This window comes from Eulemur rufifrons, chromosome 18 (assembly GCF_041146395.1).
Source record: "Eulemur rufifrons isolate Redbay chromosome 18, OSU_ERuf_1, whole genome shotgun sequence".
Classification (NCBI taxonomy): Eukaryota; Metazoa; Chordata; class Mammalia; order Primates; family Lemuridae; genus Eulemur; species Eulemur rufifrons.
Genome location: NC_091000.1, coordinates 57,062,729 through 57,078,334, shown reverse-complemented (window position 1 = coordinate 57,078,334; position 15,606 = coordinate 57,062,729). Strand labels below are relative to the sequence as shown.

The 15,606-nt window shown below is 58.4% G+C and overlaps 1 protein-coding gene and 1 non-coding gene across 3 annotated transcripts in view; one reads left to right on the top strand and one right to left on the bottom strand.

Moving 5' to 3' along the window:
• Positions 1 to 15,606, top strand: part of JARID2 (jumonji and AT-rich interaction domain containing 2) — a 242,337-nt gene that overhangs the window by 218,134 nt on the left and 8,597 nt on the right. For both annotated transcript variants that reach the window (XM_069492948.1, XM_069492949.1), the window contains 9 exons: positions 3,138 to 3,640; positions 6,846 to 6,938; positions 9,306 to 9,424; positions 9,512 to 9,582; positions 10,392 to 10,506; positions 12,131 to 12,236; positions 12,987 to 13,169; positions 13,651 to 13,781; positions 14,750 to 14,933. In XM_069492948.1, the coding sequence (XP_069349049.1) occupies positions 3,138 to 3,640; positions 6,846 to 6,938; positions 9,306 to 9,424; positions 9,512 to 9,582; positions 10,392 to 10,506; positions 12,131 to 12,236; positions 12,987 to 13,169; positions 13,651 to 13,781; positions 14,750 to 14,933 (1,505 nt within the window). The remainder of the gene's footprint in view (positions 1 to 3,137; positions 3,641 to 6,845; positions 6,939 to 9,305; positions 9,425 to 9,511; positions 9,583 to 10,391; positions 10,507 to 12,130; positions 12,237 to 12,986; positions 13,170 to 13,650; positions 13,782 to 14,749; positions 14,934 to 15,606) is intronic.
• LOC138399229 (U7 small nuclear RNA) lies at positions 5,493 to 5,554 on the bottom strand. Its single transcript, XR_011236120.1, has one exon. It is a non-coding gene; the product is annotated as a U7 small nuclear RNA (small nuclear RNA).

Sequence of the window (15,606 nt, the reverse complement as noted above, 5' to 3'; positions counted from 1 at the left end):
GGCTCTGCACATTGATGGCAGGAAGAGCTTTGATGTTTGGGGCTTAGGTCTTGGGTGGGCTCCCCTCTATGTTCCAGCCCCAACCAGGCTGTCACCTGCTGCCTGGCACAGTTGGGGTCAGGGCAGGGTCCAGGGAGGCTGCGAAGGGACACTGCTGCCCCCCTGGATTCTGCTGGGGCTCCCACAACAAAGTGCCATGAACTGTTAGGCTGGAACAACAGAAGTTCCTCTCAGCGATGGAGGCTGGAAGTCAGAGGTCAAGGTGTGGGCAGGGGCGTTTCTCCTGAGGCCTCTCTCCTTGGCTCCCGTGTGGCCATCGTCTCCCTGTGTCCTCACACGGTCATCCCTCCGCATGTGTCTGTCCTGAGCTCCCCTTCTTATAAGGATGCCTTATGAGACCCACCCTAACGATCTCATTTTAACTCAGCCACCTCTCCAAAGACCCCGCCTCTAAACACATGCACGTCCCCAGGTCCTGGGGGTTAGGGCTTCAGCGTCCATACTCGGGGGGTGGGGTGCCATGAAGCCCATAACCCTCTGCTGGACTTCAGGCCATTTTGTTCGTACTTCTTATCCTTTTCTCTCCTTCCTGTTCATTTTCCCTTGAGCTTCAGTTTCTCTAGTGTCCAGCCAGTTCCTTGTCGAGGCCACAGGTCAAGGGACGAAGTGCAGCTCTGGCTGGGACAGTTGCAGAACTTGCCACAGTGAATCCTGCAGTGAACGTGTGTCCTTGCTGCCCCGGGTGGGTCCCAGGCAGGGCCTGTCACCGGTGCTCCTGTGGCTCTGCTTCCCCTCTCGCCTCTCCTTGTCCTGGCAGCGAGGACGCAGGACCGAGGAGGAGCTGGCTCTGTCAGGGCTGCAGAGCAGGGCACAGCTGGGGCAGGTCCCACTCACGCGCCCCCCCCCCCCCCCCCACAGCTCTAGACCATGGAAGGATACAAGGTTGGCCTCCGTTTTGGAGATCCCCAAATTTCAAAGGCAGGGAGATGTTTAGCAGTCCTCCTTTCAGTGTCAAGAATTGGCAGCAGGGTGGGCTTTGTTGCAAGATGGAGGTTTCATTATTGCTCTCAGCCAGGTGCCTGCCAGCGCTAAAGCCTGGGTGAGAGTCTCTTGATTTGGTTTGTGGTCTGCTCTTGGGGGGCTACATGTGGCAGGTGGAGGTGAGGGAACAGCCATGCACATGTGCACCAGCCCCTCGTCACGCCCTTAGTGAGCACTTGGGCCACCTGGTGACCCCAGGTGGGCCAGGGAACCTCGCTGAGTCCTCCTGGCTGTAGAAGACGGGTGGATGAGAGGGAAACCAGTCCACGGCCCCTACCTGCTAGTGGGGTGGTGCAGCCGTGGGGCACAGGTGATGTAATGACAGCTGGGACCTTCTTTCCAGAGTAGATTTGTCTTTTGACCTTGACCCCCTCACCCAGCCCCAGAGGCCTAGCAGGCACCTCCCTGTGGTGTGTTTGCTTTTGTTCTTTGTCCCCACCCACAAGTCCGAGGCTTCTCACCGTCTGTCTGAGGTGTCTGACCTGGCCCGGGACCCACCGAGCCCTCAGCCATCCAGCAGCGGAGGGGACCTAATGGCTTTGCGGTGGTTTCCCCAAGTCCCCCACAGTGAGGCGCCTTCTGCGTCTGTGCAGGGGGCTGTGCAGCCCGGGGGGGGGCACTGTGGTGGGTCAGGGGGTGTCGGGCGAGGAGCGGGGTGATTGCTGTGCACGAGGATTCCACGAAGAACTTTTGCACAGGCACGGTGTGATTTCAGGGACTGTGGATTCTAACGATCCCCTTACAGAGAAAGAGACAGCACGGACTCCCCCCTTGCAGTTTGACCCATGTTCTGAGCCACTTTGACACAGATGGGGGCACTGATTCCTTTGTTTACCTCTGCAAGACGAGGTAGTGCGCCACCAGCCCTTGGGGGAAGAGCTCCCGATTGCCAGGGAACCCCCCTACTTTGAGTCCCACCTGTGACTCTGACGGTGTGTGACACCCGCAGTGAGTTGTGGCATCTTGGGGTCTTACCCCCTCCCATCCGAGGCTGACCGTGGTCCACACCCAAACCAGCCTACCGTGCACCAGGCAGAGCTAGGGAAAGTCAGGCCACCGTGCTCCCGCCCCTGCACGGGCCAGGGCTCCTCCAGTGGGTCCCCAGATGCCAGGCGTCCGCAGGACCAGCCTTCTCCGTGCACTGACACTGGTCTCAGGCCAGAGAGGCCAGCCGGAGCCACACCTGCTTTCACTTTTATTTTTGATGTAAATCTGTCCCCGCCCTCTAAAGATTCAAAATTGTCTTATTTTTTACTTTGCTCATCTAGCATTTTGTTAACAATTATTTTGGAGGATTCCTCCCTCCCATTTATTGGCAAGGCAGTTGCTTTCCCAGTTCCCATCTAGATGCAGTTACTGGGTGTACATTTAAAAATAGTAATATTTTGATGTACATTTGTGCCGCTCTGTGACTTGATCAAGAGAAGCAGCAAGAACCAGCCTCGCATCCTTCTGAAGTGTGCTTCCCCCGGCTGGCTGGTGAAGGAAGGGGCCGAGGGTCAGGCAGACCGCGTGTGCCCTCATGCAGACATGGCCCTTTGCCCTGCAAATCAGTGGGGTCGATGATAAAGTCTGCTCTGTGAGAGAGCGTGTGTGGGAGGTGTAGAAGGGGAGTGGGAATCGGAAGCAAGCATCGTGTCCATGTGATGCTGGGACGTGGGTGCCGCGGGGCGGGGGTCCCTGCCCACTCCTGGCCAGGGGTCTGCTTCTCTTCTCATGCGCTGGCCCCCAGGTGTGGGAGAACGGCCTGCACTGGTGTGCGCCCCTCCGGGATGTTCCTCCCCACATCCCCACTGCCGGCTCTGTCCTCCCAGCCATGCCCCTGCTTAACCACCCCCTCCCCCCACACCTTCCCTGATCACCCCCCAACACAGCGGCCCCTTGATCCGCTTTGCCTTCATAGCACTCGGTCATGACCCGTCACTGTGTGACATCTGTCTCTCCGTGACCGTCAGCCTGCCGTTTGCCGCTCTGGCCCTGGGGCCTGGCAGAGTCCTGGCACGTGGCAGGTGGTAGGGAGCTGTAGGTCCCGGGAGGAAGGTCTTGTCTGTGTCCTTACTCACCAGGCGTGCCCTGTGTTCCCCCTCACCGTCCAGGAGGCTGTGAGCTCGACCTGGCCTGCTTTTTCCGGCTGATTAACGAGATGGGTGGAATGCAGCAAGTGACTGACCTCAAAAAATGGAACAAACTAGCAGACATGCTGCGCATCCCCAAAACGGCCCAGGACCGGCTGGCCAAGCTGCAGGAGGCCTACTGCCAGTACCTGCTCTCCTATGACTCCCTGTCCCCCGAGGAGCACCGGCGGCTGGAGAAGGAGGTGCTGATGGAGAAGGAGATCCTGGAGAAGCGCAAGGGGCCGCTGGAGGGCCACACGGAGAACGACCACCACAAGTTCCACCCCCTGCCCCGCTTCGAGCCCAAGAATGGGCTCATCCACGGCGTGACCCCCAGGAACGGCTTCCGCAGCAAGCTCAAGGAGGTGGGCCAGGCCCAGCTCAAGACAGGCCGGCGGCGACTCTTCGCTCAGGAAAAGGAAGTGGTCAAGGAGGAGGAGGAGGACAAGGGCGTCCTCAATGACTTCCACAAGTGCATCTACAAGGTAGGGCCTCCTGCGCGCCGCCCCTCACACTGTGCAGCTCTGGCTCTGCGGAGCACCCACGCCGCCCGCGGGAGCGGGGACGGCGCCCTGATGGGGTGAGGGAGGGGCCGGCCACCGTGCGGGGTGAGGACACCGTCTTGGTCCGTTTCGTGCTGCTGCAGTGCAGTGCCGTAGGTCGGGCAGTTTATAACAGACATCGTGAGATTTATTGACATCTGGTGTTTGAGAACGGGAAGTCCAGTGTGAAGGTGTTGGCATCTGGTGAGGGCCTTCTTACTTTGTCATAGCGTAGACGTAACGTGTCACATGGTGGAAAGGGACGTCGAGAGAGCTAGGTGGGAGCAGACCTACTTCAGGGTAACGTCATTAGTCCATGTGTGGCTGCCCTGGGCCTTGGGTTTCCTTTTTGTTAAATGGTGCGGGGTGTGTGTGTGAGTGTGTGTGTGTGTGTGTGTGTGTGTACGTATGTGTTTCCCTGTGCCAGACTAGGAGACATGTTTGGTTTCCGCGTGTCCACGGTTCTGTGCCTGCCACTCTGAGCGCCCCCATCTCATCTGGTGCGTGAGAGCTGCCCGACCCGCGGGGGTCTCCCTGACCAGACCCTCCATGGGCTCCAAGCGCTCGTTTTCTCTCCTTTCTCCCCTTCTGCTCAGCTCTTGCCTCCCAGCCTCCGTGTTCCAGCCCTGCGTGGCTCGGTCCTTCCTGCAGAGCCATCCCTGATAAAGCCGTCAACGCAGGTCTCACCGGGAAGGCCCTGTGGAGGGAGGAGGCGGGGAGAGACTGGCCGACTGAAACGCAGCAGAGTTTTCCCCAGTTCTGCCAGGTCTTGTTGCAGCTCAGGTCGTCCTGAGAAGACTCGCTCCTCTAAGAAGCGAGGCTGCGACGGTGGTTCTCCTCGGCAGCCCTGCCGTCTGGCCTGGCTCTGAAGCAAGGCGTGGGGGGCCTCCCTCCTCGGGGCTGCCAGTGGGCAGCAGGGCGCCCAGCTCTGCCTTCCATGCTGAGGTCTCTGCTGGGTTGCCTGGCACTGTCTTGCCCCCGGGGGTCCCACCCATGCTCCTCTGGTGAGGTCTCAGCCCAGTGAGCCGTAGGAGTGTCTGGATGGATGCATTTCTGCCACGGTGGGAACCGGCTGTCTTATAGCCTCGCCCGACTCCTGCTCCCAGGGTCCGCGGCTGCCTCGCTGCAGGCTCTGGCCTGTCCCCTGCAGTTGAGACAATGCGGCTTCTGATTCCATCACATGCTTCAGAAACGCAGAGCAGGAGTCTGACTCGTGCCCTGGACTTGTCGTCCCTTAAGTCCAGGCCGGGCAGTCCCACTCAAGGGGCGCCCACTACGCTTTGAATTCTCTCCTAGGCTTTGGCCTTTGCTTTTCTGGAAAGAGCTGCCTTGTTTGCCTGTGAGTGTTTCTGGTCGTAGATCCGGGGAGGGTCTGCCCTTCTCTGCTTCGAGACCCCATTCCCGCTGCCTGGCACTGCCTGGCGCTGCCTGGTGGCGCCGCGGCTCCTGCAGCCGCTGGTCAGCAGCCTCCTTGTACTTCTGAAATATTGTCACCAGGAGGCAGAGGGTGGCCCAGGGACTGTGCGCTCTGGGTATATTCTTGGGCACCTTTATCCGGAGTTTCCTGAATGTTTGGTGAGAGTCTTTCCTCGTTAAAGCCACTCATCAATCTTGTGTCTGAAAAGCCAACTCATAAAATGACACATGGTCGATGTTTAAAAGGGCCAATTCTGTGGGCATGTGTTAAATCTGAGTAAGAGAGGTTTTTTTTGGGGGGGGGGGAGTTGTTTTGTTTTAAAATACCCCATCAAGAATATTCTTATTTTTTTTAATTTTGTATTTATTTTTTTGGGGGGGGGGTCTTCTGGTGAGGACCGGAAAACCTGCTGGACAAATTCTAAAAGAGCTGTAACACTAAGAGTATTTTTAGATTTCAAAGCAAAAATGGATGGGAGCTGGGCGAGGTGGCCGTGGCGATGCTCCCCAGCCACTGTAGCCTGCTGGGAGCAGGCTGCTCTCTGTGGCCACCAGTGTCCCAGCCGTTGGCTTTTGTGTCCTGCTGTGACCTGCAGCCCCATCCATTGCACTCCGCGTCAGGGCGAACTTGGGTCCCTCCTTGTAGTTACTTCTTATTCTGTGATGGCCGGAATGTCAGGAAAGGCTTGGAACTGCCTGGGAATGTTTTCTTGTGGTCAGAACCCTGTCTAGTCCCTCAGCTGCGGGAGAGAAGCCAAACGCCAGCATCTCCGTGCCAGCGGCTGGGCCTGTCGGTCCAGTGGCAGAAGGAGTCGGGGGCCTGTTCTGGCCCTGTTAGGGAAGGCTTCCCTGCACCCACGGCCCTCTTGCTTCTCTGAGGGCGTGTTCTCCAGACGGGACAGAAGCTGCGCAAGGCCAGAGGTTTTGTCTGTTTTGCGCACTGTTCTGTCTCCAGCCCATAGAATTAGGTGCGGGGCACAGTGGGTGTCAGTCAGCGTTTCTGGACTGAAGGAATCAACACGCCTGGTGGAGAAAGGAGGGCAGGAGCCGACTCCGGATTCCCGGGCTGGTGTCGTCAGCTGTTCTGTCAGAGCGAGCAGAGCACCTTGATGCTATTGGGAACAGGGTGACAGGGGCACTGATGGGAGAGGTGCCAACAGGGCAGCGGTGGCTTTGGCAAGTGAGCGACCAGGCTCCACCTTCAGACTCAGGTGCTTGTTGGCCAGTTGCATGTGGTGGGGCTCTCGGGGGAAGGTGTCCAGTTGTCTTTCGGGGCCTCCAGGCTCGGGGTCCCTGGACGTGAGTTCCATCAGGTCTTAGCTGCCATTAGTTTCTTCTCCGGCCCGAGAGCTTTGTCCTTCCCTGCACGCGGGTCTGCCCGAAGCACAGGTGCTTTCTAAACAGAGTGCCTTGCAGGTGGCCTCTCGTGCTTCCCAAGGGCATCTGCTTGTGGCCTCCGGGTTGGCGTCCTCTCATTATCTCTCTGGCAGGTGACGGCCGGTTTCCCTCCGTGGTAGCGGCGGTTGGCGGAGCCGTCCTTCTCCCCTTCCCACGCTGCGGATCTGTAGGGGGGTATTTCTCTGCCATCTCTGCTTGTCATTAACTCCGGGCACGATGTGGCCCACAGCCCTGGGGAAGCCACAGGCAGAGGCCGGGACAGGTGTGTGGCCTAACTAGAAGAGGGCTCAGCTTCGATTCCTAAGCTTCGCTCTTGTTTCTGTTTTGTTTTCAGGGAAGGTCTGTTTCTCTAACGACTTTTTATCGAACAGCAAGAAATATCATGAACATGTGTTTCAGCAAGGAGCCTGCACCAGCTGAAATCGAGGTGAGTGAGGGTGGCCTCCCGCTGCCCCCTGGGGTGCCAGAGCTGGGGGAGCCCTGTCCGCCTGGTCCCTGGAGCCCGCGCTGCCGGAGGGACCCGGACGGGGCAGCGTTTGTCCTCCGCGTGGAGTGTGCGCTGGGGCGGCTGGAGTTCTGACTTAGGTTCATCTGAACCTGCCCAGAAGCCAGCAGCAGCGTGAGGAAGGTGGTGAGATGCCGAGTCCGGGGGTGGGTTCTGGCCGCCCGCCTACCCTCCGTGTGTCTGTTACGCAAGAGAATGTTTGGAATCCCTTGAAACCACAGTTGTGCTTTTTCTTCTCTCCTATTTTTTATTTAATGGGATTGGCAGGTTGCCATTTTTGTGTTTCTGCCAACTCTCTTCTTTGAGTTAGCACGAGGCTGGGAAGACAGTGAGCACTTCTGTGCCCAGACCAATTAGGGGGAGGCTTTGTGCGAGGCGCGGCGGGACGGAGACCGGATCCCTCTGTTTACCTCCCCCGGCCAGTGCCCGTCTGAGTCCGTGTGAACTTCCAGCTGCTGACGTCGCTGGGCTCAGCAGCCCGTGGTCGGTCATGTGAAGGGACAGAGACCAAACCCGGCCCTCGGGGGGAGGGGCAGCTGCCGGCCAGGGAGCGGGAAGGAGGTCTGTGCTGACTTCTGGCCTGTGACAGGCTTCAGGTCACACCTGCTTCTTTAATAATACGTGCCACTCTTTAAAGTAAAATCCGGGTGGGTTTGACCCACCTGCTGACCACCCGAGTTCAACCATCCTGTGGTTTCCTGCAGGTGAGACTTTCAATGCTCAGACAGGACGGCTGGGCCCCCTGCATGGGTGGCACGTGGTGTCACATCTCCTGGTGGTACCTGTCAGAGCCCAGGACAGCCAACCTGGAGCTCAAGCCTGCTTTCCTGGTGTGGGGAGTCCGATGTTTACTTTTCAGCACCGTTTTCATCTGACTTCCAGGACGTTGGTCTCTGCTGATGTGCCTTAGCTCTGTACCCAGGGTGCAGCTGTTCCCCACGCTGTGGCCTGACCCTGCCCCAGCCCGGTGGCTGTGGTTACTGCGCCCTGGCTGCTTCTGGGCCGTGCGTGGCATCTGTGGTAGATACCAGGTGGAGGAAGCTTGAGTGTCTGGGGCTGAGCATAGGCGCTGGAAAAGGGAGGCCTTTGTTGTACGGCCCTGTCCTAACGGGAGTCTCCCGAAGGCGTAAGAAAGCTTAGGTCATTGTACGGCTTCCTATTCAGGAATTAATTCCCTCTGAAAGTCTGAATTTTGCTCTAGCAGTTTTGTAAATACTTAAACACAGAAGATTTGCTAAAACTCAGGTTTCAGTCCAGCGCTGCCTAGCTTCTGTGCTCTGTGTCTCCCCAGAAAGGCCGGGCCTTTCTCTTGGCTGGTGGACAGCAACTTGGGTTGGCCGTACTTGGAAGGGTCCCTTCCTCCCAATTCCTCGTCTTTACTGATCCACCAGAGGCCGCTGCTCTCAGTGTCAGTGAACGGGTGGCAGCGTCAGGGACGAGGATCAGGGTGCTCAATTAGACTCTCGCTTCCATTCAAGGACGCCTATTTCAGGAATCCAGTCATTTAATGATGCTGAATTCATTCCTGATCTGTGGACATTGGACACCCATCCTGCTCCCCACTTTGTAGAGGTCACACAGCGTCGGGACCTGTGTTGACACTGTTGGGTACACTCCTTGGAGGTGAATTGAACGATACGATGCCGGGTGCTTATTGGTTGGGCTTCGTCCTTAAATGTGGTCCCAGCTTAACGGGGTTTTGGAGATTAGGGAAGATGGTGATGTGCTTCTGGAACGATAATTGAAAACAAAGTGAAAAGGCGCCCCTGAAGGGGGAGGATGGCCTCCTAGGGAAACTGAGGACCTCTGCTGCCCTGTGATCGAAACACACCCTCACCCGCCCCTCGGCCCCATTTGTTGAAATGGAACACGTTCAAGTCCAGACTGTCAGTTACTGTTCTTAGCGTGACGTCCATCCATGTCGTAGCTGTCGCACGTGTCAGAATTCCCCTCCTTCCGGAGGCCGCACAGTAACCCCGGTGTGGGCGGTCCACCTTCCGTTCATGCGTTCGTCTGTGGGCGTGCACTTGGGTTTCTTTCATCTTCTGGCGGGAAATAAAGCCTCTATGAACACAGGCATGCAGATTCCGCGCTGAGACCCTGTTCTCGGTCATTCTGAGTGTACACACGGAGGTGCCGTGTTAGTCAGCGTTCTGCTGGGGGCACTATGCACAGCCCGGGCAGCACAGCGCCTGTTCTGTCACGCGTTGGTGTCCCGGCGTCGTTAGGTTGGACTGTGCTCTGTGGCCCGGGCACCCCGCCCGTGCTGACTGGCCTTTCCCCCCGCAGCAAGAGTACTGGAGGTTAGTGGAAGAGAAGGACTGCCACGTGGCAGTGCACTGCGGCAAGGTGGACACCAACACTCACGGCAGCGGATTCCCAGTGGGAAAATCAGAGCCCTTTTCAAGGTAAGGTTGGACTCCGTCCATGTTCTGGGGACCAGACGGCATCCTTCCCCTGCCAGTCTGTGACATCGCTTGTCTTTCCCTCTGCAGGCACGGATGGAACCTCACCGTCCTCCCCAATAACACAGGGTCCATCCTGCGTCACCTCGGTGCTGTGCCTGGTAAGTCTGGCCGCGGCCGCCCGCCTGGGGCAGCTTTGACAGTGACTTCTACCCCCCGAGAACCAGAGCTGGGGAAACCCTTCTCAGTGTTGCCTGGGAGGGACGGGGTCTTCAGCTGTAGAGTATGTACAGTGAAAACTTTGATGTTTGACAAAAAGAGTTCTAAGACCATAATTGATGAAGTCAATAAAAATGTGGAAGAATGAACCACACCACAGAGTCTAGAGCTGGACGGACGCTTAGTGGCCAACTCTGCACCTTGAAATTGGCGCTTTCATTGCTAAAGTGCCAAGTCCTTAAGGCTACTTCAAGCTAAAATCCTAAATTCTTAAGATGGTTGGTAGGTTCATGAGTGATGGGTGCTTTGCAGACTTCACGGGACGTCAGGGCGGTGGAGGTTGTAGTCCTGGTGAAGGCCCAGCCTCCGGAGGAGTCCTGGAACCTGTCAAAAGAGGCCCATTTCTGACCCCCGAGCCAGGGGGCCCTCTGCCCCCACCCTCACGGGAATGTTCGGGTTAGCACTGCTGTTCTGGGGGTTCACTGACAACAGTCACAGTCAGCTTCCTGCTGCCCACCCAACTCACTCTGTGAGATGTTCTTGTACGCCTGTTTTGAAAGTGTCCACATTCTTGGTTTCACTTCTGTATATAGCAAGCAGGAAAGTGCAGATAACGTCTACTCACTGGGTTTGCTCTGGTTTTGAATCCCATTTCTTTTTCTTGTGTTGGGAGAAGAAAGTGATTTTTAATTACTGTTCCTTTGAGTCATTGTTGCCACACTTTAAAATACCTTTTCCCCTATTGTTTTAGGAGTGACTATTCCCTGGCTAAATATTGGCATGGTCTTTTCTACCTCATGCTGGTCTCGAGACCAAAATCACCTTCCATACATTGACTACTTACACACTGGTGCTGACTGCATTTGGTGAGTACACGGCCAGGGGCCCCGGGGGGTGCTGTGTAGACCTCCTGTTAGGTGGGGCCTGCACTGCAGGGAACCCCACAGCCGGGTGGCTGAAGGTGTTGGAGAACCTGCTTTGTGTGTTCAGGTTTGTGTCTCATATTGGGGCTAAGGAACAGTAGTGAAAATGCCACAAACTGTGGACCGACGGTAGCGACCATGTCAGCCTCCTGCTAGCTGGATCTAAACCGGGCTCGCTGTGGCATCTCGTGAATGGTTATTTTCGGCGTCTTTCTAGAGCCGGTGTCTCCTTATCTGTCGGGCTGCGTGGGGAGGGGAGTTGACTTGCAAACTCTCGTTCCTGCTGTGTGGAGATGCGCGCGCTGTGTGTCCTGCTCTGCCGCGTGGCGCGGCGTTCTGTGTCGGGCCCCGCCTGGGATCCTCCAACCAGAACAGTCCTGATAGGGGCTGGTCTCTTTGTTTACGGCGGCAGATGGGAAATGACTGCAAATAATCAGATGTCGTGTCATCTGATAGTCTGCGGCATCACATTCATCCCACGCTAGCTGTGCTTATTGTCCTGATGGGGCGATCAAGCGTTCGTTATTAAAATAAACAGTCTTAGGACTGTCGCTCTCCCTCCCTGGAGCCGGTGTCGGCACAGTGTCCGCGTGTCGGCTTCCATAGTGAATCGTGCCGTCGGAGCGTGGGCAGGACGGGCGGGTCTGTGTGCTGTGGATGGTCGTCGTCACTGTCCCCAGGTGGTCTGTGGTGACCGGGAGCCCGGACCGGGGCACGTGGAGCGGGCGGGTGGGTCGGCCTCCCCGGGAGCTGCCGGGCTGTGGGGCAGCCCTGCTGGCCGTTCCGGGGCCACCCAGGCCTGCGACCCGAGGCCTTGGTTTCCTCATCTGAAGGAGCCGCTGGTGTGAGTGGCTGTTCTGTGGTTTGGTGGTGGTGTCTTTCTAGTGGCTTAAACGCTGAGTCACAGGTAGGGAAACGTGAGAACCTGTGGGCTCTTGGAAGACTCAGCTCTGGAACCCCAGTGATGGGAAATCAAGAAGAAACAGGGGTGTGATCACAGGACTTTATGGTGTGTGGCTTTTCTTAAAACATGTGATTTAGGTTAGAAACCCTGTGTTTAAATTGCAAATCAGTAACAGAATATGTTGGCACCGAAGTCGCATAAGCACTTAAAAACCTTACTTCAAAGTGGCTGTTGCCTTCACTCAGCAACTGAAACCAGGATTTGGCCTCAGAGCAAAACGCTCTCGTCAGACGCCCAGGGACGGCTGCCCCGAGAGCAGAGGGGCCGCTGGAGTGACCGCCAAAGGCGCCTCTTTGTTTTCACTGGCAGGGAAGGCGTCGCTGGCCTTGGCAGCCTGAAGTCCTGTCAGATGCTTCTGCTCCCCGTCCAGGTGTCTCCGTGACCCTGGGACCCCTGCTGACCCTGGGGCGGGGCAGGTCGCAGCCACACCCCAGGCGCCCGGCCAGGCTGGCTCCCCGTCTGCCAGGGCGGGGTCCTGCCACCCCTGGGCCCTGCAGCACCTGGCCGGCCTGCACGTGCGCCTGCCTGGGGGAGATGGCGACGGCCGGCACGGAGGGGCCGAGTCAAGCCTCTGCCCCTGCCCCCTGTGTCCCCGCCGCCCAGGTATTGCATTCCTGCTGAGGAGGAGAACAAGCTGGAGGACGTGGTCCACACCCTGCTGCAGGCCAACGGGACCCCAGGGCTGCAGATGCTGGAAAGCAACGTCATGGTATGTCCGCCCGGCCGCCTCCCACGCAGGGACCACAGGTCCTCCTGGGGACTGTGCTGCGGGGCATTCAGCGGTTTTATAAAGTCACCGTCTTAACCGACCCGCCTCTCGAGGCAAAGAGGACAAAGTGAAATCAGTCCTTAAGGCGTCCAAAACGAAAGGTCCTCTGGCATAAAAACCAAACTGAGTTTCGTTCAGATTGGGCAGGACGCCAGGGTTTGCGGTTGTTTGCGTCATGCGTGCTGGCTGGCGGGGCCCTGGGCTTGGGGCTGGAGCACTGGCTCTTGTGCCCCTACTCCTACCTGCTGGGCGCTGGAGACCGGGCCATGACAGGAGTGAGCAAGCTCCTGCTCTATCTTCAGAAAGTCATAGGGCTGCTGAGTTCCTGAGAGTTGTCACCCTGGGCTGTGCTCTGACCAGCTGAGCCCAGGGCTTCTCTGGCCTCTGCCCGTCCCTGCCTGGTGTCTCATCTCCGCTGGACCCCCCTGGCCCACCTGGCAGCCTCCTGGTCCTGTTCATTTGTCTTGTTCCCTGCCCCTGGCATTGCCAGGGTGGGGACAGGAATGTTCGTGGGGCTGTGTATGCTCACTTGGGCCAGTGTCTATTTAGAACCTCCTCCTTGTTTTAGGAAATAGGACTTTATATTTTCTGAAGGAGAAACACAACATCCGTCTCCTTGGGAGCAGGCCCCCTCTGCAGGTGTCCGTGCACAGGGAGGGAGTGTGCCTCAGCGTGGCCTTGTCTCCCCAGATCTCCCCGGAGGTGCTGTGCAAAGAGGGGATCAAGGTGCACAGGACCGTGCAGCAGAGCGGCCAGTTTGTCGTCTGCTTCCCAGGATCCTTTGTGTCCAAAGTGTGCTGTGGCTACAGCGTCTCGGAAACCGTGCACTTTGCTACCACCCAGTGGACGAGCATGGGCTTCGAGACCGCCAAGGTGAGCCGGCCAGCCCCCTGCTGCCCACGGCCAGCCGCGTGTACCCTGTGCCTGCGTGTCTGTTTGGAGGTGGGGCTCCCTTTGGAAGGTGTCTTTGAAAAGCTTAAGAGGTGGCTGAAAGGTTTTTCAGGGAAAGAGAAGTTGCAGGGGGTTTGTTTGTGTATGAAAGATTGAGGTCCCTTTCTGACCGACCCCCTGCAAGATTGGGGCGACTGCACTGAAGGTGCACACGTGGAGTAAGTGGATGGGGAATCTCCACCCCTTCTAAGTGTGGCCAGCGGTGAGGGGCCGTGGCCTTTTCTAGCGTGTGGTGCCCTTCTCACAGGTAAGCCCAAGTGCTGTGCAGTTTTCAATAGCTTTCAATACAAACGCAATTCAAAATCTGGAAATGCAGATTGCTTGCCTGCCCCTCCGCCGACAAAAGCCTTGCCGGCTGCCTAGTGATGAAAGCCTGCGCTCAGGGGTGCGGCTCCTCTTTCAGGAAATGAAGCGCCGCCACATAGCCAAGCCCTTTTCCATGGAGAAGCTGCTCTACCAGATCGCACAAGCGGAAGCGAAGAAAGAAAACGGCCCCACTCTCAGCACCATCTCATCCCTTCTGGATGAGCTCAGGTAACACACACTCTGGGTTCTGAGAGACCCCCGGGGCTGAGGCCAGAGAGCTGGGTCCTTCCGGGGCTCTGGGGCGGGACGGGGGCAGGTGAGCAGACAGACCCTGCAGTCGTGGGTCCCGTCACAGCCACAGGGCCCACTCGGTGCTTTGCCAGGTGGGTGTGGTGCTGTTTAAATTTCCCCTTCTCTCTCTCTGTGCCTGGTGTTTGGAGTCAGAATTTCCTGATGTGCTGATGTAAGACGTGCAGTGCCAAGAGGTTACTTCTTTGTGGGATGAACGGAAGGTGGGCTCTGGCCGCCCTGGCAGGCTGGTGCCAGCAGTATTTGGCCAGCGAGGCCACCTCGAAGCAGTGGGAAGTGGTGCCTGGCTGCATCAGGGCCTGGCTCTGCACCCCAGAAATGGGGGAGTGTATGGAGAGCGGCCCCCAGTGCTCGGCCCACAGTGCTCGGCCCTCCTGCAGCCCCCCCGTAGTGTGTGTGGGGGTAGAGACCACCACTGGGCAGCTTGTGTGGCCGGCCAGTCACCCCGACTTCGTCCCCAGGCTGGTGGCACCCCTTAATCCTGCAGCAGACCGGGGCGGGCGTGGTGCCCGGCCTCCCGTGTAACCCTCTTCTCTTCTCCCTACCATGTGGCTCTGGGACGTCTCTCCCTGCCCAGGGCGGAGGCTCTGGGCAGTGCCGACGGACGGCACCCGGATTTCTGCTCATGTCGGCGAACCTTTGATGATGATGCCAACAAATAGTTTGTTAAATTGTGTCTCGGGCTTGGAACAAAGGAAGAACCCGTTGCACGGCTTTCACGTGCTTTTGCCACTTGTCACGACGCTCCCTGGGTCAATAAGTCGGCAAAATGGGTCCCGGCTGGGCCGTGGGCAGGGGAGCCGGGCTCCTGTCCCCTGAGGGTGGGGCGCGTCTGGATGGGTGGCGCGTCCCCCGCTGAAGGCCAGGCCTGCGGTTGTGTCCGGCAGGGATACGGAGCTGCGGCAGCGCAGGCAGCTGTTCGAGGCCGGCCTCCACTCCTCCGCGCGCTACGGCAGCCACGACGGCAACGGCACGGTGGCGGATGGGAAGAAAAAGCCTCGAAAGTGGCTGCAGTTGGAGACGTCGGAGCGGAGGTGTCAGATCTGCCAGCACTTGTGCTACCTGTCCATGGTGAGCCCCGCCCCGCGGCCCTCTGCCCCACTCCAGGCTCCCGCCCCTCGAGCTCGGGGGCTGTGCCCGGCAGGGGCACTGTCCGCCCAGGGGACCTGGCATGGGGCCCGTCCTCCGAACCTGCTGCGGGACCTCGGCAGGGCTCTGGCCTCTGGAGGCAGACGCCGCATCCTCAGTGCCCAGGCCGGGCCCTGCTGCCCTTGTTCCAGCAGCTTCTATCCTTCCCTGTGCCTGCACGCCGCGGGCAACGGCCTCCCTCACTGTCCTGCTTTGTCCCCTCCAACCCACGTTCCCTTGTGAGAGGGGCCGAGGGGTGGGCTTCCCACAGCGCAGGGCACAGTGTGCCGCCCCTGCCACCTGCTGCCTGTCCCTGGTAAGACCCGAGCCACGGTCTCTGCCCTGGGGCTCTGTCCTCCGTGTTCCGTTCTGCTCAGCCATGTGGCCGGTCTCATCGCCCCGAGGGCTCTGGAATCTGTCCTTGCTTAAACCACTGTCCTCATCTCGTCTGGGGTCAGGGCTGCTTTCCAGGCATGTCCTCATCGGCCTGTTGCGGGCTCTGTTCCTCTCGCCTTGTCCCTCCATTTGTCACCACAGTCCAGTCACGTTCCCTTTCTGCTTTGCTCCTGCAGTGTCCTGGAGGCTGTCCTCACGTCCCAGCCCACGTCCTCATGGG